Source organism: Saccostrea echinata, unplaced genomic scaffold (genome assembly GCF_033153115.1).
Source record: "Saccostrea echinata isolate AGI-Se365-2 ecotype Australia unplaced genomic scaffold, CSIRO_AGI_Sech_v1 ptg000009l, whole genome shotgun sequence".
NCBI classification, from domain to species: domain Eukaryota; kingdom Metazoa; phylum Mollusca; class Bivalvia; order Ostreida; family Ostreidae; genus Saccostrea; species Saccostrea echinata.
Genome location: NW_026889758.1, coordinates 49,086,743 through 49,110,204, shown reverse-complemented (window position 1 = coordinate 49,110,204; position 23,462 = coordinate 49,086,743). Strand labels below are relative to the sequence as shown.

The following is a 23,462-nucleotide window of genomic DNA, read 5'->3' as shown; positions in this document are numbered from 1 at the left end:
GTTCCCTAAGTATTGGGTATTCTCACAACTTCAGGGGTCAAGCATGTGTCAGCTCGATCGTTCCCATGGGACAACGGCAACGAGTTGACACAGGACCCCTGACGTTGTGAGGATGCACATATAGGGTAATGCTGATGGTAAAAGTCACTTCTGCTGATTTGCTATAATGAAATTGTGCTAAAATGTATGATAACTTCATCAATTCACATGAAATCCCTCCGAATTTAATAGATTGCTTATGTTGTTAGATACAAATAATAAAATATGACTAAAATTTATACATCAAGATGAATAGGTTACAAATAAACAATTTGAAAATCTCCTACCCTCAAAAGCTGTAGAGAGCCCAGTTTAACATGTGGGAAAAGCATGATTAAAAATCAGTCATAGAGGCATGTACTCCCTGGTATTGAAATTTAAAGAAAATGAGTCTGATTTTTTTTTCTAGGACGAGGAAAGCTCTGCATAAAAACAGAATCCTTGTCCATCGTAATGAGCGCAAAATTAACATATCTGAAGATATCAGTTCATATATAGTTTGTTCCAGTTTGATTAAAACCAGCTCCCCCTTCTACGACGATAGGAAAATGGGTTGGGGTTGGTTCAGACTGAGTATGTTCGCAACACAAATAATTTATGATATTTTTAATAAAATTCTCATTAATTTATTCAATTGTTGATATCATTAATCAGTTTGCCAAATCAATTAAATTATCGCACTCTTCAATAAAAAGAAATGCGCACAACAATTCCAATTGATGCGCGCGATAATTCTTTTAACAAAATCGCTGTGAAATAATTAGAGATAACTTCAGTTCAATAAGAGATCAACAAGTTCATCTAATCACTCAAACCAAAATATTGGTACATGAGTTACAACACAGCATTACAGAGGTACGTGTTCAATATATAACATTCATAACAGAAAGTGAAAAGAAACAAATAAATCAAGAAGGACATATCAAAAATCATTTATACAAAAATATATATAAATTTTGGCGGACAATAGTTATTGTTCATTGTTGAGCTCAACAATCAAAGATATCTCTAGACGCTCAATATACATCTTAATTTACAATCCGAGAAGGAGACGGGGGTGGGTGGGGGTTGGTGGTGTCGGCAGCTTTTATATTTTCTTTTGTTCATTTTTAGTTTTTACGTCTTTTTTGTTTGTAAGCATTGTCATTAATAACATGTATGCATAGCAGAATACATGATATTCATAATCAACATAGACGAAAAAATAATATAATATACATATATTGGTGAAAACTAAATATGTATTATAATAGAAATAAAAGTAAAAGTTCATAATATTTTCACTTAACTAATACATGTACACTTGAAAACACAGATAAAGTACTCTATTATTATAACATACCCTTGTTCCTTAGCTTTGATTTCAGGTTGATGCAGATTGGTTTGAAGTCTGTAAAGTTGCGCTAAAGCTCATTCAGTTTGTAGGAGGGAGAGATTAGTGGCCGTCTCATTTTATACAAGTTTCTTTAAAAAAAGTTAAGTAGAGTGAGTTCTACGATATATCTGCAAAGTTTTTCTTTTTATTAATTACCTTAATTTCCTAGTAGTAAATTAATTTCTATGAAGACAGATAAATATAGATCATGTAAAATATTAAACCTCTCTTTAATATTTTTTTTATTATTTTATTATATATATATATATATATATATATATATATTTATATTTATATTTATATGTTTATTCAATAATCAAGGCTCTCAGGGGGCATATACTATTATTTCAGTATGATCACATTTAAATAATATTAAAATATCGTAATATGATAAAATATTAATCATTTATACCATGGAAGTACAAATGGAAGATGTACAATACCACAAGTAAGATGCTGGTGAAAATGCAAGATTTGTAACATATCCACAGTTGTCTGAAACTGGATATTTTTTTTTTTTTGAGTAGGTAGAAAACCACATGAAGATAAGGAAAAAGATGTTTTTAATTTTCTAGATTCATTAATTTAACATTCCCAAGATAGTTAGAGCAATTATTCTTTGTTTTGTATTAAATCGTGGTTCTTTTTATTTACGTTATCATTTCATTGTATACGTTCTTTATTTAAAAAAAAGACAAAACACGACAAGATAAAGAAACAAGATTAATAAAACAAGCAAACAAAAACAAGTGTTATAAAAACAAACATAAAAAATGGGAATGCAATTCATATGCTCAGAGTCAGAAAACCTTTTAGTGAATCTGAGTAAAATTCTTCAATTTCCCCTCCTTCGATAATTTAAAGAAGCATACATTTCAATTTGTTTGTTTGTCATCATAAAAAAAGTGAAATAATCTATTTATCTACTCAGATCCACATCAGCTAGAAATGAGCGACAGATGGCGTACGAAGATCGACCAACGTATCAAAATAGGACAGGCAATTGCAAACAAGAAGTTGTGAAAAAAAACACACACACATGTTTCAGTGTAATCCTTTGAGGCAAAGGAAACAGAGGTTTGTATTTTATACCTGCAAGAAAACAGAGGTATGTATTGAAAACAGAGGTACGTATTTTATATCTGCAAGAAAATAGATTTAAGAATTTTGTTTAAATGCTAAATAATGAAAAATAATACAAGATTCCAGATTGTAAATTTTCTAGTTCTCAGTCAAAAACAAAATGGGGGTTGGGTGGGGTGTAAGCGTATGTTTTTACAAACATTTTTATTTTTGTTTACTAGTACAAATATATATATATATATATATATATATATATATATATATATATATATATATATATATATATATATATATATATATATATATATACTTTGTCATATGATTATAAAACTTAGGATCGCAAAAAGTTTATGTGTAGGTCAACAGACGACCTATTTTTGATGTTTGTTAATCCTCGGAATGACATAAGCTGCAAATTAAATGCACATAATTAATATCTTATTTCTCGTTACATGTATACACAGAAGGTATTAGGAAATTATTATTGAAATTTAATATTAAATAAGATAAACCGAAAGTTTATTATCAGTATTTCCGCACTATATGAAAAAAATCACTCATCATATGACAAATATAGATTTCCATTCAGTTATTTTGTGTCATAACACTGTCAAAATAGATACAAGTTGAAATTTCAATTTATGAAAATAAAGCGATAAAACTTCCCTTTAGATATAGAAGATGAAATCACTCTTTTTTATTGGTCAGGCACGCTCTTATTCCACTACCTGTATCTAAGGAAACTGGAAGAAAAAATACCCGTTTCTAAGGAATAAACTTTTTCTTGGTAACGTATCAAAATATTGGAAAAGCTGAAAATTGGACAGATAGCCCAGTATAGGGGTAGAACGCTGGATTATACATTTTTGGAGGTTAGTATTTTAAAAATACCTATATTTCTGTTGATATTATATAGAACACAATTATATCAATTTTAATATTAATAAAATATATGTGAAGAAATAACAAAGCTATTCAAAAACTTTTTTTCAATAATTAGCTTAAAGTGTAAAAGGTACCACCTTACCATGTCATCGTAGCATTTGGAAGACCCGCTTATAGCTGTCAACCAGTTTTCTCCATTTGCGGTTGTGTTGGATTATCATCTGTAACATTCAACAAGGGAAAAAATTACTTTTGATCTGGTGTTTCAAGATACATGTATTGAATGAGATCGAGGGTGTCATGCACTGAAATTTATTTACCATCGCAAAAAAGTGACGATATTTCCAAGGATCGGCGTATCTTCCAAAGGCGGTCTGGGATATTTGAGTCACTTTAAATGAAAGTAAGAGTTATTTGAGGCTGAAGATAAATATGGATATCTAGACAATTGCTCACAATAACTTTTGTAAAAGCTTCTTAAACTTACAACTGAATTTTTTTACTGATCAACTTTTCCCGTAAGTGTTGAATTATTGCCTTTTTCTCTTTATATCTGAAGTACAATAAGAAATTCTACTAGTAATTCAATATTTTGATTTTAGGAAATTTACCAGAGTACAAATACTAAGGAATTGCAGAAAAGATGCCTCTGTCGACCTATCTGAACTAATTCTTACTCAGAGCTGTTGGAATTAGATCATTTCTTCACACAATAATAATTTTTTGTCTTCAATAATGGGGAGTATGTAAGTTACCAGAACTTGTGGCCAATCCCACTGACATATATTTATTATCAATTATATCTTTCTGAATTTTCATAAACATGTATTTGTCTTTCCTTTTTTATTATTTGATTTTTTTAATTTCAGATTTCCTTGATTGATTTATTTTTCCCTTGGAAGTTTGTCGACATTTTCAAGTTACTTCCCTTCCACCCTACAACAACTTTTCTTGAAGGCAAGTATCTTTTTTCCCTTCCCAATATTTCTGTTCCCCGTAAAAACAAACATTCAAATTTTAGCTTTATATTTATTAATGAGTATATGATATTAATGAATATAATGAAATTTCATTTCACACTTGAACATATATAGTATGATTCTTTGCACCAATTTACCCGTTTATTGGCACATAGAAAAATCAAGAAAACAATATATATATATTACAATGTCATGTATAATAAAATTTTAAAAATCAAAAAAGAAAAAAAAAACTATTTACAAACATTCGAGATCTTCTGTGAAAACTTCTGACCAGAGAACATGTCATGTCTGTAATACAAACCTTTTCAAGATTTACACAACTGTTAGTATATACTATTCTAGCACTATGTTAGCGCCATGAAAGGCCAATAAGTCAAAAACAGTATACTCTGAAAGAATTAAATGAAGGGGGAAAATTGTCTTTTACTAATTCCCCCAAAATAATATGTGTATTGAATATTGTGCATACAAAAAAAAGTTTCCTGACTTGAGACAACATACTGGCGCAAAAAAATATCCACGCGTTCATTGAACACATCTTTCTATGAATTATGGAAAATCAACCTTCTCAAGTATTTTGTGCGTGAGATGCAGTCTGATGTACTAACATGTTTTTTTTCATATATCATGCAAATTTGTGCAGGAAACGTTTTCACCATGCTGGGAAAACTCGTCGACAGTTTCATTCATATTTCCTTGAATGACGTACTGGTTATCCCTGGTAATCAGGTCTAAAACAAATTCTAGTCCACTAAATGTTGTTATATTGTCACCGGCAGGGATGTCATTGTTGTCCGGAGTGCTCACCGGAAGTGGTATCCCGGTTTGTTGACGGCTTTCAGTGAACTCTGATTGAGAAATGAACTCTGCGTTGTTCGTTTGATTGGCAACTGGATACTGTGAGAAGTCGATAGAATTTTCGATGCTGGTAAACGGTGTAATATCAATGTTTTCAAATTCACTCCCAAAACAGCCATCGAGATTCGTATCGTAATTGGTGCAAGGATATTCTGATGTATCACCGTTTTCCCATGTTGTTTCAGGGGGTGCACAGCACACTTCTTTGTCAGCAATAGTGTACATTTCATCTTGTTGCATATTGGTACTGAATGGATCGGGAGAGAAAGTGAAAGTTTGACCGGGTGTGTGTGGAGTCGTTGGGTTTGGTGTATCGGGTTCAGGAGTAGAAGACATACCGGTATCGAAATGTGGTGACAGGCACGCGCCAAATGGTAGTAAACGTGTGTTTTCTTGGATGGGTACAAAGGTACTCTGATGTCTGGTGCAGTGTGGGAGATGGTTCCGCAGATCTTCCTCCAACTTTTGTTTTTCTTTTCGTAACTCCTCTACCATTATGGTGAGACTATCATGTCTATCCTTTTCAGAATGATAGGCCTTGGAAAATAACAAAAGTAAAATTAAGCCACTATTTTTTCTTCGCTTTTATAAAACTTTTCTTTTACTTTCTACCAATTTTCAAATTAATTTCTTACAATTTTAAGTCGAAACTCTAAACACATGAATACCTGCATAACATTGACTTCGCTGTCTTTCTTTTTCTTTCTGCATTTTCTTGCAGCTCGTCGATTTTGCTCTTGGCGTCGGAGTTTTCGTTCTTTTTCTGGTTCTGTTAGAGGCTACAAGGAATGAACCAAAATTAATTAAATTTTGGCATTTGAAACTTTTCTTTTCTACCATATTTTTGCAAGTCATATTACATTTTAGAAGTAAAATCTTCACTTGCCCTTTTTACTTGTGGTTTCTTTTCTTCGAATATAACATCCCCTTTCCCTTCTTTGTTTCTTCGTGAGAGAATGGATAGACGCAGCTCCTCTTTAATAAGAGGCATTATGTTTTTCTCTCTCCCAGCTTGGTCAACAGCTTTTCGCAAACGTGGATCACTAACATCATCGAAGACTGCATCATCAAGCCCGTCCAACATTTCGCTGTCATCGCTGAGGACGCTTCCAGAAGACGCCAGTCTTTCGCGATGCGAGGATCTGGAGTCCATCATCGGTAAATTTCCTGAAAATGCATGAAAATAATTGAAGTTGTCTCCAGGGAATCCATTTCTACTTATGTCTACTGGGTAATAATTTGCAGGGGAATAAAAATTATGTGGGTAGGAACCCCAAATTGGCGTGGGCTGTTTATGAAACATGGTGCGCAGGCGGCTGCTCGAGGTTAGACTGCAAAAGCCAGGCGAATCGCCTTAAACTTTATACGGACTAGTCGCAGTTAACACCAAGATCAGTAAACAGCGCAGGCCAAGATTATGACATTAGCACGATCTTTTAATCTGATTTGTTTCAAAAGAAAACGATTGACCATGGAGATGACCATTAATTACCCTTGGGTTTTTGGCCACCCAAGAGGTGCTTGCTGGTCTGGTTTGGTGTTGTAACATCGCTTTCTGATATAATGTTTGATCAATTTAAAACCATCCCTAGCTCTATTACACACCATAATTTTTTTCAAGTCTTCTTAAAAGTGCAATAATGACATAAATTTTAATTTTATCATTTAAATCAAAGTTGTCTCACTTTTCAGTGAACATCTGCATAATAACACACATTAAAAGCAAATAATTATTTGACATTTCCCTCCCATATTGCAAAACTTTATAGAAAATAATTATATCTTTTGCACGTGTTGAAATCCTTTGTTGATCATCTCTTTTCTATTTTCTTGTAGGTTTTTTTTCTGAGTTCTAGAGCCACCGTGGTACACTGGACCAATGGATGACTCATGCTACTGTAGGTTCTGGACGTCGACCAACTTACAAAGAAAAATAAAACAACTCCAAAGTTGACGTTTAGAACATCTTCCAAAAACTAGGATCAGGATAAAAAGGACTTTTGTTATAATGTGATTTTATTCTTCTCTTGGTAAGTTTATTTTATTCCTGTTTTAAGTTGCAAATTAGACAAAGTCTACTAATTGTAATCCAATCACAATACGCTTTAAGCCTTTTCATAAACTTTCAAAAGGTTTGATTGTAAGCCGCACAATGAATGAAAACCCATTTAGACTTTATTATTGTTAATTTGTTCAAAGATCTCCTGCTTGTTTAGTCCATTGATCTAGAAGCATTATCTTATTACCATATTTAATAAGCAATCTCTCTTGACCGCAAATGAGTCAGCTGGTGTATTAGGTGATACATAAGTCTCGCCGACAACCAAGTTGAGGCTTTCAAAAGCCTTTGCGACCCATATCACTAAGTTGTATCTATGTAGTAAGAATAAGTCACGCACCTTACAAAGCAAAGTGCAGCCAACAAAAACTGGGCCGTGTCTTCCTACTGTGTACGAAAACTTATCATTAGAGATTTAAAGAGACATAATAATAATTCGCACTATTGAGAGTCAGACGAGCGAATCCAGAAAATGACATGTAGTCTGATGGTCAAGATAAGGCGGTGAACACGGAAGACGACATGGCAGCGCGCGTGGGGATAAATGACAAAGTAAAAATTAATCTATCTACATCTCCCCAAAACCCGATCAATCGTGTCTAAGACTTAACAAAACATCTCTTTTCGCTCACATAATCAGGGAAAAAACAGAAATAGCTTCAGGTTGTAATTTACCTGTAACCTTTACCGTTCGAAAGAAAAGAAACATTGGTGGTATTGAAGTGAAGTTTTCGCGGGCTAAAACTATATAAAATCGAGAATAACCTTGACGTAAGAACGATATAAAGCTGTCAAAATTCACACGGACACAGCGCCGCGATGCCATCCTTCTTCCATACTAATGACAGAAACAGGTATTGCACAAGCTCGTGGATGAACCCCGACAATATCTGCCCTTTAGGTCAGCGCCAATCAACAGCTCTGCGTAAGATTGTAAGGTGCCTGTCAAACGTGCTAATAGACATCATGTGTATAAGTCATCTCTTAATTTAGCGCACCTTTTTTTTCACTTTTTCTTTATTTTTTCCAAACTTCTAAAAAAACCCTTCTTAATAATACGAGTGATGCTCAAAGTAGGGCTAATGTTCCGCGAAGTTAAATGACCAAGTAATCCTGCACTTTTAATGCAAGGAGATTTAATAGAAAGGGACTGCAGGCGAGAAATTAGATTTAAAGAGGTCATTGCACTACGGTGCACTTGTTATTTCCACTCGTGTATTTACTATTACTACTATTACGCTACACCTCCGAAACAGAAACCATTATTTGTAAAAGATAAGACAGATAAGTAAACCCAGGTTTTACAGGTAATTTTTTTTTAAACAGTTATTTTTTTTCCCCATGTGGCTTTCTTTTATTACATAGAATTAAGAGTAATTATATGCATAGATTATTCAAAACAAGATCGTTTCTCAGACGTAATGCCAGTTACATCATACACCTCTTCCCCTGCTAAATAATATATTAAGAAAAGTTTAGAACTCTCAAAGGCCTTCTTTTTTTTTTTTAAAGAGAGTTTAAAAGAATACGTTTATGGTACATCGATGTTTTATTCCCCTTCTCTTCCTTTTTAAATATAATAAATAATGTTTTTTAAATGTTTTATCGCATCTTTCTTGTCGCCTAGTTTATATACATCTAGAATAAATAATTATATTATTAAAAACGTCAAAGTTCTTAAAAATAATAAAATTTGTATATTGAGTTATAATTGTGTTTCGCTTTGTAATACAGTTATTCATCGTCGATCTGTTATTAAATGTTGAAAAAAAAATATTTTCATAAAAATTTCTAGTTTGAGTAATCCATGTAGTGCTTTATTTTTCTAATGCATCAATAATGTATACTGTATTCTCTTACATACAATTTTTTTTTTTTTTTACTAAGTATATATTTCTCTTAATTTTATACACAATGACAGTACATAATATATCATAATGATAAAAACAAATTGATTCCTAAATTAACGTTGCAGGATTCTTTAAAAAAAAAAAAAATCCATGTTATGGCATTTGAAGCAACATTAATGTGGCACAACATAATACCTTTATGTTGTGTAAAATTCTGCACTTCTTAAAAACAAACTCCATCTAAAAACAACAAGTATCTTGCAGGCATCTGATAAATTCTAGCAGCTCTCCGCATCACAAAAAACATTATCATCATACAAACGCACTTCAATTGAACACGTGTTCAAAATAAACAGATGAAAAAAATATATATATAAAGTTTGAGCACAAAGAAAAATGATATAAAGAATATAGATACATACCATCAAAGTAAGGAAATAATAATTAAAGATCCGACAATCAAATTTATGTTTTATTTTGTCCCATTTAGATGGGTTAGTGTGTCAGTCAACTCATAACTTCCGAATGACACAAAAAGACAATACCTGCATCATATTAGGAGAGAAACACGTGACAATGTTTTGGGAAGTACCTGCTCTAATATTGAATTTTATCACCACTTTCTGATTTGCATTACGCGCCATGTAATAAATTGCGCAGTTTTTTTATTTCGTGCAGATAAGCTTTTGACACTCGACACAGATACAGACCACGTGCATGTATATATATAATATACACAAGAGAGGATCTTTTGAAAAAGGTCTTTAAACGAAGTGGGATAATTAAACTTTACCTTGTCATGGAAGTACTTTTTAGGCGCTTCGGTAGTCTTTAGGCCTCGCCCCACTGGCTCGTGCACTCTGATGTAAACAATGATTTGAGTGCGCAACTACTCGCGACTTTTACTACACATCAGCTGTGTATCGTATTTTTTCAAGTACTGGCTTGCGAACGATCTGATGACACGATAGAGGGGCGGGATTAACTTTCTCGCGATTGGATGATTAAGTTGCGAAAATAAACCCCACTTTTAAAAATATCCTACAACCTTACAAAAAAAGTTCATGAAATACGATCACAATTCAATGGCTATCATTTAGATATGGAACCTTGGAGACAATATACACTCTTAATATTCAAGGCCAAAACATTGCACCAGCAACTAAAATAGATCACCCTAATGGGGATTTCCAAGTCTTTCATAATATATAAACATGGTTATATTTAGGCCAGGTTCTCTTGATTTAGGACACTCTCTTATGGTCCACTAGCACGAAAGGTGTTACTCTCTTATGTAGACCAGGTAGAGTTCGCGACGACTTAGGGAACGACTCTCTGGGGGGCATTTTACATCTTCGTCAAGTCTGTCTACTCTCGATTGAAATCAAGCGTGAAGAACAAAACAGACTGACGTTTATCAAACTTTGGTTATTAGCATATTCATTTGCATGCGCATTAAACGTGTAAACTTATTTCTCTTTCCACGTCGGGGTCAATTATCTATAAATAAAGCTGCTTCTCTGTTGTTGCTTGGACGGCCTAGCCAGACATATACAAACGTATATGTATACAGATAAAGTCTTTGTTTAAATATCTTTCAATTTCTACTCAGACACCTGTAAAGTTTCGTTTATTTTCATGATAATAGTATTAGTTATGTTTCTGACATCACGAGCGGTATTATATTATTAATTCGCCATGGTTACAGACGGAAGCAAATGCATGAATCATTGTGTATAGTGGAGCTCAGTCTCTTTGTGAGGTTTCTATTCTTATCCGGCCACGCACCTGCAATTTGATGTTGCTAGTTTGTAATGACATATATTTACAACTCATCAACAATTGTTTACTCAAGCATGAAGTTCAGGGAGTTTGTTGGTCTCGATTACTAACCTAGTGAAGAATATCGAACAGTGTACACATAATATCATGACTCAGAGAGCGCAGCGCGCTCGGCGAATTAATACTAGAAAGTGTCTTTGAAAAACAATAAAAAATATAAAATAATCACGTCGTTCTGATTTAAAAAACAAAATAAGGAAGTTGCATAATTGTTTGCAATTGTATTACAGCACTTGAGGGAATATAAAATGCATTGAAATGATAAATATTACATCAACAAAAATAGAATTTTAAAAAAAAAACTTATTTCTTCCAGACATTCGTGAAAATAATACAATATTGAACGCTAAGAAATCAATAGAAGAAGAATTTTTTTTTTCAAAAGACATGAAACACCGGCGTAGAATATCAAAGGGATATTAATTATGTAACAAAAGGTTTAATCTTTTAATGAATTATTTTTTAGTTCTTTATTTGATTAGACGTTCATATATCATTGGCATTAAGACATTTCAAAAGTTTATAGAAATTTCACACCTACTGGAAAAAGGACACAAATGACATAAGGCTTAGGACGAATCAGATAATTAGAAATAACAAATTTATCGGTCTTCGCTAGATTTATATCCGTTGAGGGTTTTCGTGTCTTAAGTAAAGATCACTCAATACACATTTATCATATGCACAATTAGAATAATGAATTGTCAATTGAATCACTCGTTTTCTTAGGCATTGCTTTGTGGCCTGAACTTGAACTTCTCTTCAATTTTAACGTTTACTTAATTGTTCAAATGTGATCGTTTTATATATTTTAAAAATTCTTTCGAATTTATACAGTATGATAGTAGGAGGCATAAAAAGTTGGTAATATTTGATCAGAAACTAGTTTTTTTGTCTAATTAGTTGTAAATATATTAACTTCCGCTCTGTGGATTGTTGCATAAGAAGATTCATTTTCAGTAATCAATTTAAGTATGCAAATGTATGTATAAATGCTATCAGTATTACTCTTGCACAAGTTTAATAATTGTTAAAAGTGCTTAAATTTTCTAAGTGAAAAAATAAACATTTTACCTTATTTTCTCTGTTAAAAGATTGTCTTATCCCGCAAAGGCAACTATTCGAGAAAATTGTCCCGCCAAAGCGTTGACCTTGCTAATATACAGATGACGCAATAGAAAATTTCCCGCCTTTTTATCGCTTAACATATGCGTTTATTCTCATTATCTCCTCTGCGTTCTAAATATGAAATATCGAAAATGTACAAGCTTAAAGTGATGTTCACCAAATGTAATATTGTACTATAGAGTTTATTACAAGTTTTTATTTAAAGATTTGTATTGTTCAAAAATGTTTTCTGACAGCCAAAATTTTAACACACACACACACGCACGCGCGCGTGCGCGATAGTTTGATTTAATACACAAGTATTTGCTCTCCAACAAAATTACAAAACTAACTTTATACCAAATTAAAATGATTGAGTTCTTCTTTCATCCCAACTAGGGGACTATGGTTTAATGTTTGTTATAAACAAAATACATAACAAATTTCACTTTCTTGCACACTAATTGAGGATAAAGATAAGTTCACTAAAGTTTTTATTTAAATAGAAAACGAAAATAACAAATACAAGTCAGCATAAGAAAAACAACAAATAAATATGCAGGTATTGCATGTATAGCATTAGAAATTTTTCAATTAATATTTTGCTGAAAACTTTAGATTAATTGATAGCAATCCTGTCTAGAAAGTTTGAATATTATGTCAAATGTACAATTTTTAATTTCTTGCACACTATTTGAGGTGGAAAGCCAGCGTAATGTTGGTTTCCTATGTTTTTTTTTAAAACAACAATTTAAAAAAGTTCGATTTAAAACATATTCTTATGTTTAATGAGGAGTGCAATATTTTATATTGTATTGTTTTGTTTTGTTTGTATTTCCTTTCTTTTTTTCTGTTTGTTATCCCTTTGATATTTGTTTTGTTTGTCAATTTGTGTTTCATTTTGGCAGATCATTTATTTCGATGTGTACAGTAAATCATTTATGTCTTGTTATATTAGTCAAATACAATTGAATATATCTTTTGTAATGAGACAGAAATCTATTAGTTCAAATAAATTTTTTTTTTTGCATGATTTGAAAAGAGTTCAATATCCCCGTTCTTTGTCGTTTACTTAATTGAATCTCAGCTTGTATCTTAATCAAAATCTTTAAAAACCTAATTTTAACCAGCTTGTAGTGTCTTCTTCAATAGAGACACATTATTTATGTCACTATTTTGTGTTGTGTCTATTATTTAAATCAGTTTTCTTGTTCCTATCCTGAATCAGAAAGAAAACAAAGCACCTTTAAATATATTTATTAATTTTTTCCATTAAGAATGCTTTTGATGCCATATCGAACCGGTAACTCTATTGTATACGCTTTAATTATGTTTTAGTTTGTGGACGCAGTCAGAAAATTTCTATAGAAACAATTAGAAATTTCTGGCAAACGAGAATTACTTTTGCTCTATTAAACAGACATTGACACTTTTTACCTCTCCAGGACAAAAAAGGTCATTGAAGGACATGTATATTGTGACTAGTTATCATTAGGAGAGATATATGTAAGTGCCAACTTTTACTATGAACCTGAAGACTGAAAAAAATAACGAATATCAATTAGCATTAGAGATATTCATATAGAACATGTATAGCATATATAGAAAAATTTCAAAAAAAATTGCTGAAATATTTGTTGTTTAATTAATACCAGTCCTGTCGAGAAAGTATGAATGCAACTATTATGTCAAATGTACATTTGAAATAAAAGTGGTTACTAAAAATTTCCACATCTACATTAATTTTATTCGTTTTTCAAGGTAAGTATACTTGCTAAGTTGCGCTTTATGGATATAATTGTTAATAAACTCTAAAGGAAGATAATATATATCACGTTTTCAAAAAGAAACGTTTCCCTTAAAACTTCCTAATATTTACGTATCAACCTTTACCATTTCATCCCAAGCATATGTCCAAATATGGACATGACGCCTCCTACCATTTCAGATAAAACATGTTCAAATATAGACATGATACCATTAAATGCTAATGTAAATAATTTTTTTCTGATAAAAATAAACAGAATGAAATGTAAATTAAACTTCATTCGAAATAGTGTAGCATATCCAATAGTTTGACTTTGAAAAAGAAAACGAAAGATATTATACTTGGAAATACCGAAAATGCAGCCTAAGTACTAAATTAATACATGCAATAAATATACTTTAAATATAGTAATGATGATAAAGCACATTTATGAAGACGATACATTGGATTGCTTTTTTATGTTACACAGTTTTGTGATTTTGTGTTCTAAAAAATTATCTCTAGTAATTTTTACTACTTCTATCGTTGAATGCTTTTATATAAATATTATTTTAAATGAATTAAACTATGATAATACCGACAACTTAAAAATATTGGTCAGAAAACGAAATTCTTGGAAATTCCCTAGACTAATATTTTTTTCCTCTTCATAGAGAAATTGGACAAAAAGCGACGTATATTGAAATTCGGGGGAAAAAATATTACCCGTTATGTCAGTAGTTTTGCAACTAGAAAAATCACTTTTTATACCTTTAATTTATTACTAGTATTTAGAATTTAGAACGTACGCGAACAAAACTTGATTTTTTTTCACAGAGAATTCTAATACATGCATGAAAACCAATTTTTAATTCTAATTATAAAGTTAGACAATGAAACGGTTTGAACCTCGAACAAATCACCTTCAGATCATGCAAAGAAAACACCCGATTGTCGGTCAATATTAGGGAAAAAATATAAATTAATACAGATTTTAATTACATACAAATGTTGTTTTTATTAAAGCAGTTACCTTTTTTGAAATTTTATCGCTAGCTATTCCAAACATCTAATATACAAAATTTTCTTTCTGCAATCAAATAGGAAACGGGAAGCAAGGGGGGTTTTGAGGAAGCGGGATTTTAATTTAGTATTTAACACAAAGATTTAATGGTTAACTGAACCATAAGTCTTTAAGGAAAAAGCCGTTTATAAATGACATTGGGTAATAGTGTTTGCATGGGAAACAAATCTGGTTTGTTAGTCATTAAACACACACATTTGTATAAGACTATATTTATTGAATGTTTGTTCCAAAATGACTTCTCATTCAAGCACTAATCGCTGTTGGGTATAAGCATAAGTCAGTGGTCATATTTAAATCAGATAAATTTTATTTTGTCTTTTCGTAATACCCTAAAACCGCTACCTTGCACAGGATTTTAAATAAAATACTTCGTCTTTTTCTTGCAATGACGTGATTCATATTTTATTATAATTTATTTATTTTTGCTGTGTTGATTTGGAAAATTCATTTAATTTTCGGTATTAAAAGTTTTAGATGTATTTGCTATGATTTTAATTCATTGCTGAAATTGACATATATAAATCTCACCATATTTTTGTTTAATTATGCAGAGTTTTGCATGCATAATATAGATGCCTTTTGGAAATAATGTGTCTTTAACCGTACATCAACTATCACTTGACTTTTTTTTATACAACAAGAGTTGAATTCAATTTATGCATAAAATTAACCAATCAACATGCAATTTCAAATCATTGTCCTGTTTCTAACATTTAGATAAAAGTGTCATGCTTTCAGGCTTACATGTAGAAAAAAAGTTATTTCCGAAAAATAGCAAATGAAATAACTATAATTGTAAGTTGCAATACTGATGAAACAGGAAATTCAACTCCCATCTTAGAAAGTGTACAGCTGAAATAAACCTGTGCAACGTTGGGTGCTCTGTTTTCAATTTTGAATGAATATAAACGTAATGATGTACACGTATAAGTACGTGTAGTAGTAAATGATAGATAAGTTCAAAATAACAAAAAAGTTTCAGCAGTTCTATATATATATATATATATATATATATATATATATATATATATATATATATATATATATATATATATATATATATGTATGTATATATATATATATATATATATATATATATATATATATATATATATATATATATATATATATATATATATCATCTTGGATGCACGTTTTGAGTATTAATACTTTTGACATCCATGTATCTTTCCTCTATTTTGTTATTTTAGCAAAATTATCGTCTTTCTAAATTCTGTTTGATTTAAGGAAGCACATATTCACATCCATGTATGGTAACGTTGTATCTGCTTAGAATTGTTAAAAAAATCTTTTTCTTAATTTTTAATTCTTTGGTTGTACAAATGCTTCTACTCAACATAGTTTCAATTTAGTAGCATTAAAGTTCTCTCACGTTAGTTTTCCACTCCCTTTTGTTTTATCATAGCTGATTGGTTTAAATCTAGAGCTTACACTTAAAGTCTGTCTTAATTTGTATAAGAAATGCTTTCGTTATACACATTTAATTTTTCTGAATATATTAGTAGTCAAAATATATGTTTGTAGTAGTAGTATTTGATGTGTTTGAAAGAAATGCATTATCTACTAATGATTAGGTAGGTTTTCTGTATAAATCATCTCTTCCAATCCTTAATAATATGAAGAAAATCTTATTTTTTCAGATGCGTATTGCATTTGCAGTCTTGCTTAGCGGAGTTCTTAACTCTTTACGTAAGGTAGGATTATACAGAATACTCAAGTTAATATTATCAAATGTTTTACTTAATTTGCTTCTTGAATAAATCAAATTAAAAAAAGAAAATTAGTTGACTTACTTTATTACGAATAATGAATGTTTCTTCAATGAGAGGAGAGTATTCTAGGTGAAAAGATATTGATAAAGGTATTTTTTCACATCATCTTTGTTATCTTTTCATCATTAGGAGAGATGTCAAAGCTTACGCATACTATCAGACCGTAGATTACTTCGGATTTTGGAACCTATTCAAATCGTGTCAAACATTTCTTACGTGTCATGAAAAAACAGGAAATCTTTGTTTCCTTTTCTCGGTCGTTAATCAGTCTGATTTGCGACAAAAAAGTGCACTAATTTTGTAAACATACCTTTCTGCCTCAACGCGGCGGGATGATATTAATTATTCATAATTCATTGTTGCAAAGTATAATAGGTCTGAAGCTCATACATACTAAACTCATTTGTCATACTTTAATACTGGCCTACATAAATTATTATTAAAATATTTTTTTCTCCATTCTCAAGAACACATTTTTTTGTTAAGGTGATATATTTTGACACTTGAAAGTTTCCTCTAAAATAAATTTTGCATCTGCTTTGTGCAGTTATATGTAATCTACGCTTAATCGATTATTAAGTACATGTAGTAATATTTTGATTTCAAATGGATTCTAAAAACAAATCAACTCTACTAAAGTTGATTTAAAGTATTTATCAATTGAGGATTCGCTCTAATTATTGTTTCTTTTTCATTTTTTTCCTCTCAAGAGATAACAAAGTTTAATTTCGATTATTCTTTTCTTTAATTTTTAAACATTTTCTCTTCAGCATAATGAGTTGATCTTATTATTTTACTCCAAAAAATCATCTAGCATAATTTGCAAGTGCTTTGTAATTTCGGAAAATTTTTGCATTTAGCTTTTAAATTAAGAAATGAAAAAATGATTCATTCTCCGTATGTCCTATCTTTATATATATATATATATATATATATATATATATATATATATATATATATATATATATATATATATATATATATATATATATATATATATATACACAAATTTTTTCTCTATACATGCGCTGTTTTTCATGTATAGAAGCGTCGTACCACACCATTTTGATTTTTCTATGTATATTGTTGGAAAATTGTGATAATACGTATGTATTAAGCAAAAAAAAAAAAAAGGAATAATATTAATAATAATCAAGTGAATACTATGTGCTGCAAAAACTACAGCCTCTGCGTGTCGTTTTCAAAATACCAAGAAAGTTTCAGACAATGAAGGTGACATTTTATTTCATAATTTTATTTAGTTTACATTGTTGGTCATTGTAAAATGTTGAACTTTAATTCACTTTCATAATGGGTGAAACAAAGTGCTTTTTTTTAATTGCAATTTAATATTTTTATCCATATAACTTTGCAAAAAGATTAATTAAAGATTGATATCTATTTATATCTATTAAAGATTTCAAGTATCAGAATAACAAATGTGCACAAAAGATTTGAAAAACAAAAACTTATTTAAGCAAATTGGTTTTTTTTTATTATCTGATTTATCAAAACTACTAAATAATTTATTTTTCTCTCCTAGAATGTTGTAAAATTACGTGTTAGGGAAACATGATATCTTTTATAACCGGGCGATTGGCGTTTCAAATAAGAACTTGGCAACATGCATCTTGTTGTAAAGTGACATCCCAAACAATGTCATCACCGTTTGACTGGTGAAAAGAAATGAGAGAAGTGGGACGAACTCATATTTCTGCCACCAGAATGTCACGATGAAGCAACAAAGAAAGTATGGACAAACATTTTTGCATGCTAGGACCCATCCACACTTTCAAACGATGACTCGATTACAAATCACCGAGATAAAATTGCAGCTTACTAAGGGGGGAGCATCTCAGCACGAGAAAGGTTCAACAATCGGTAATCAAAGGCTATTAAAAGGTTGTGATAAAAACCCTCACTGACTTCGAACAATGCCATGATTGTTATTTTTACTACCTTTGACATAGGTATGAATTCATGGTACCACCAGGACGATATCTAGATTTCTGTCGAGTACATCCGATGTTAAGTTCATTTCTCTTTTGCCGCTGGCGATGTCAAAATTCATACTTATAGCTCTGTGGTAAAGATTCAATCATTGAGGTAATGCTTTGGCAGATTGTCAAAGTAGTGTCAGCGCAGACGGTCGCGTTATAAACCTATACACACTTTTATATCTATTGCGCAGTTCTCTCTTTATACTTGTATTTGATTGTCACTTAATCGTTTCTAATTGTGCAATCAAAAAGTGCCTTTGTTCCTTTGTGTAGCAAGTAAATATAATTTTAAAGAAATTGTTCGAACTTTGTTGCTATATAACATTATGTCTAGTGGCACCCTTTCTTAGTGATTATATCATGATATGTCTGCATCAAAGAAACTTTGTTGTTAAAGAAATTGAAAACCGATCATATTAAAAGAATAATATAAGGTATCTTGGGGCAATAACATCGAAAGATATTAAACAGATATAGATTTAGAAAGAAATCTAAAAAGATCAAACAAGACTAATATTGATATTTTTATTGACACGCAAATGCAGTGCAAATGAGGACCCAGTAACCCGAGTTGTATACGACTGGTATACGTTTGTTTACATACCCATGTGGCAATCATATTTTTAGAATATTAGGTCAAAACATATCACAAAGGGTTTAGGGACCTTGAAACATGAGAAGTTTTTATCTTACATTGCATTAGTCCAGTACATGTCAGCATATATCGAATTTCCAAGTTTAATATTCCTAATTTCTTTTGCCATCACTTTCAAAACTTTGGACTTTTAAAGTACCTCTACATCTGCAGTTAAAGCTATTGAAAGCATTATTTTAAAGATATTTTCTTAAGAGGGTTTAACGAATCTCAGTGGGGGCCCTAAATTTCCCAGGTGTGTTTTTCCTTCCACTCAAAAACCCTCCTGCAGGTAAGTAAAAAGATTGAACATCTCAACGATGGATCGCATGTAGACTTATTGTCTACCTAATTAAACCACCTGTAAAATGCTTTGATTTTGAAATAAAAGGTAAAACTTCAAATACAACCTCTTTTTGTAACGCACATAAATGATATTGATTGTCTGTATTACTAAGTGCTCATATACTTTCATTAATATTATTTCATACTAGCAAATCAAGTCCTTTTCTCAAATTTGTGGAGTATGTCATACAACTGATTGCTACCAAGTAAAGTTTTAATACTTTGAAAAAAGTATAGAGTGGGGGGGGGGGAGGCAAAATTTACCGTCTCTATAAAATCTGCCGCTAGTAGCGTTAGGTTGCACCAAGGTAAATAACTCTGATTTCCTTCTTTTAAATAACTAGTGATTATCATACTCTTATGAAGTTTTGAATAGAAGAAATATAGAGATACACACTACGCAACAACTAACAAATGAAAATGTTCAAAGACAACACCAGTATATTAACATCAGATAAACAGTTAGCCACTATATGATCTTCATTTTTTTATCTAGCGTGTCATGACGCTAGATGTATCATTTAGGTTCACATCACATTTGATTCCTCTGCGTGTCTATCGGAATTGTGAGGATTTTCTACAATATTTTGGCATATTCCTCTCAGTACATCTGTACTTAGGTTTTTTCTCAGATTTGTACTTTGTGAGATGATATGTCACATGTATATCACACACAGCAATTTCCTTATTGAAATATACAATGTCTCGGAAATGTAGTTAAGTATATACATACAAACCACACCATTTGTGCCAGCATCATTGCTAGACTATAGTAGGATATTGCATGACAACTTATTTAATATAAAGTGATTTGTACTCAGTCACTTTCCTTGATACATCTTGACGGAAAATAATTCTAGTTTCTAAGAGATGTATATTTAATCTTCAGTTTAGAAACAAAATATGAGGACCTACCAATTAATTGCCTTATAAATTTCATTTTAATTTGTTTCTAACAAAATTGTATTTAATAGTACAAGGAAGAATAGCAATGCATGACTCTAAAGAGAACTAATTCATTTGACCGAATTTAGACTAAATTCGGTCAATGAATTAGTTCTTTTCTAATAAAACCTATATAAAAATAAAGAGAAAATTATATAATAAATCAGTAAAAATCTATAAAAATATACATTTTTATGTACATGCGGCACAGAGTAAGGATATATTTAAGCTAATGAATTTCTGGAGGCTGGGGGGTCAACAAATTAACCATCAGATATAACTTAATTTTTTAAATATATCTTTAGCTGTCAACTATCATTTGGCAAACAAAAATTTCATACATTTTAGTTTTAAAACGTGATCATTTTTGTATATCTGTATATGGAGCTCTTCTTCTAAAGGAGATCAATATAGTCTGAAAATGGCCACAACCACCCAGCCCTCTTAATACATTATAATAAATAAGCCTAGGGAAATTTCATTTAAAATAAGTCTGCTAAACACCTGTTTTATTTTGCGATCTTTCCGTACAAATACTTAAAAAGAAATACAAGTTCCAGAGTAAGCATTTAAAGTCTGGAAATACAATCAGCATTGCTTATCAATATAAATATTTCACCAACTGGGAAAAAAAAATTCTGAAAAAACTATCTGTTTCGCAAAATGCTTACTTCATGTGTTTTTAAAGACTTTTAAACAATATTTATGTAAAACTAAAAATTCTATACAGGATGTATATATGATCGGATATGAAAACAACATTCTGACTTTTCAATATATTTAAGAAAGAAGAACACCCATTTTTGGTTCTTTTTTGCTACTATAACAGTGTCACAATATTGTAAAATCTCTGTTCCTTTTACCCATCTCCCTTTTAGGTTATGAAAATGAAGTTGATTGATATATTGAATATACTTGTGAATTTATATTCAAGAGAATCAGTCCAAACATTGCCATTTCGCAAGTTCTATGGTCGATACAATGACCTTGTCAGAAATACAGTCTATCATTGAGTCGAATGCTGCTGACGTTTTTATACTAATTGTTAGGTCATTATTTACACACTGAATTGTCTACTGATTTTCCGTTTTCCCGATTATGACAGGGAGCACACGGCGGGTGTGACCGCTCAACACGGAAACTTACTCCTCCATGGCACCTGATCCCACCTCTGATGTTTTTAGAGGTCCGTGTTTCCTCTGCTCCCGATTGGTATTGTTGTTGACTTTTGAGCTTGATTACTGTTCGTTGTCAACAAAATTTAAGATATTAATACCCCTAGCTCTTTTGATTTTTGCCATAAAATTTCATTCGATTATATAAAAGACTTTTTAAGATATTAAGATAAACACAACTTTAGGTTTTGTCTATCGTCGCTGGCAAGAATTTTACCGACGTGGTTATGGCGTAACTTTTCGGCACTCATTTTCAGTTCCTCCACGTACCTTTTTAATCTCTCAAGTGATTCTTTTTAATGATCTTTACTGTCACTTTGCTATAAACATTTTTTTAGTATTAAAATTATTTAAACTAAATTCATTTATTTATGCATAAATCTTATGTATCATCGGAATCAAAATGAGTGTCGAAGAGAAACGTCATAACGACGTCGATAGATTCTTGCCGCGCGGCAATAGACGAGACCCAAAGTTGTGTTTATTTTAATATTTTATAAAGTATTGCATATATCTGAATGAAATTTAAGACAAAAGTCAAAATAGATAGAGGTTTTAGTAAATAAAGTTTTGTTGTTAAAAATTTTATAGCAGTTGTGACATTACTTTTGGATCTCTCTCTCTCTTTCTCTCTCTCTTTCTCTCTCTCTCTCTCTCTCTCTCTCTCTCCTTTTAATTATATATTTATATTTGCATTTTAATTGCAGCCCGGAGGACCGGGCTGCTCTATACATATAAGTTTAAGTGTTGGTATATGGGGATTGAGGTGGGAGAAGTTATTCAGAATTAAAGGTTTTCTAAACATTAAAAAGATTGTTAATCAGAATGTTCTTTCCCTTTATAAATTACGAGATACTTAATATATTTACTTCCATAAAGTGAATCTGTAAAAATATATATGTTTTTCATATTTAATATATAAAGTTGCTTATCATTTACTATCGAAAAAACGACAGGTCCTTTTTTTTTTAGAACATCGAATTTCACTTATCGCATAAAAACGTAAAAACGTACTTTACACAGCTCGTGTTTTATATTCTTAAGGTGAAAGACAAGGTGATACATGTGTCTGGTTTCAAATTATATTTTATGCAGCCAACATTTACTTGAGGAATTGATAAAGTTTAAAAGGGTATCGTTTTTGTTCGATTTTCATCCGACTATAAGTTTTCAAAATATTCTCGACTATCGTCTCCATCATTTAGACGCATGCCTTTTTCACTCATATCGAAGCGGTTTGGTGATCAAGACTCATTTCCATTGTTTACTTTATTTACTTCCCGGGCGACAATTGATGGTTACATCAATGTTTTCTTGTTTTATATAGTATATGCTTTGTCAATAATAACCTTGCGAATGAAATGCAGGGTTATACCTTCATAAAATGATTGCATGATATTTATTAGCGTGGTTAATAGTAGAATTAAATGTATTGATTAAGATAAAAGCCTATAATCGAATAGGATAAATTTAAATTTAGAAGACGTCCATGGGCCTGAGGTTATAATGAGTTTCTATGGCTATGGCCACTTTTGTCTCACCATGAATAGGAAGTCGACTTTTTTAATCATTACTTTATTGATGCAGCTTGTCTCCTAGAAAGTTCAAGACTTAAGAAGACAACGTACATTACATAAATAATTTTAATGTATGAC

General features: G+C 31.1%; 1 protein-coding gene across 1 annotated transcript; it reads right to left on the bottom strand.

The window, feature by feature from the left end:
* Positions 1-4,428: 4,428 nt before the first annotated feature.
* On the bottom strand, positions 4,429-10,738 carry LOC133182985 (uncharacterized). Its single transcript, XM_061317891.1, has 4 exons — positions 9,926-10,738; positions 6,110-6,390; positions 5,892-6,002; positions 4,429-5,760 (listed from the first exon to the last, which is right to left on the bottom strand). Exons 2-4 carry the CDS (start codon positions 6,377-6,379, stop codon positions 4,984-4,986), a joined length of 1,158 nt encoding a protein of 385 aa, XP_061173875.1. The 5' UTR covers positions 6,380-6,390; positions 9,926-10,738; the 3' UTR covers positions 4,429-4,983.
* Between the last annotated feature and the right edge of the window lie 12,724 nt (positions 10,739-23,462).

Excerpts from the sequence above, each read along its gene's own strand:
- LOC133182985 (XM_061317891.1), bottom strand. The coding sequence starts at position 6,379 with ATGATGGACTCCAGATCCTCGCATCGCGAAAGACTGGCGTCTTCTGGA. Across the intron at positions 6,003-6,109 it reads AGAAACCACAAGTAAAAAGG|CCTCTAACAGAACCAGAAAA; the intron begins GCAAGTGAAGAT and ends CATTCCTTGTAG. Across the intron at positions 5,761-5,891 it reads GCGAAGTCAATGTTATGCAG|GCCTATCATTCTGAAAAGGA; the intron begins GTATTCATGTGT and ends TTATTTTCCAAG.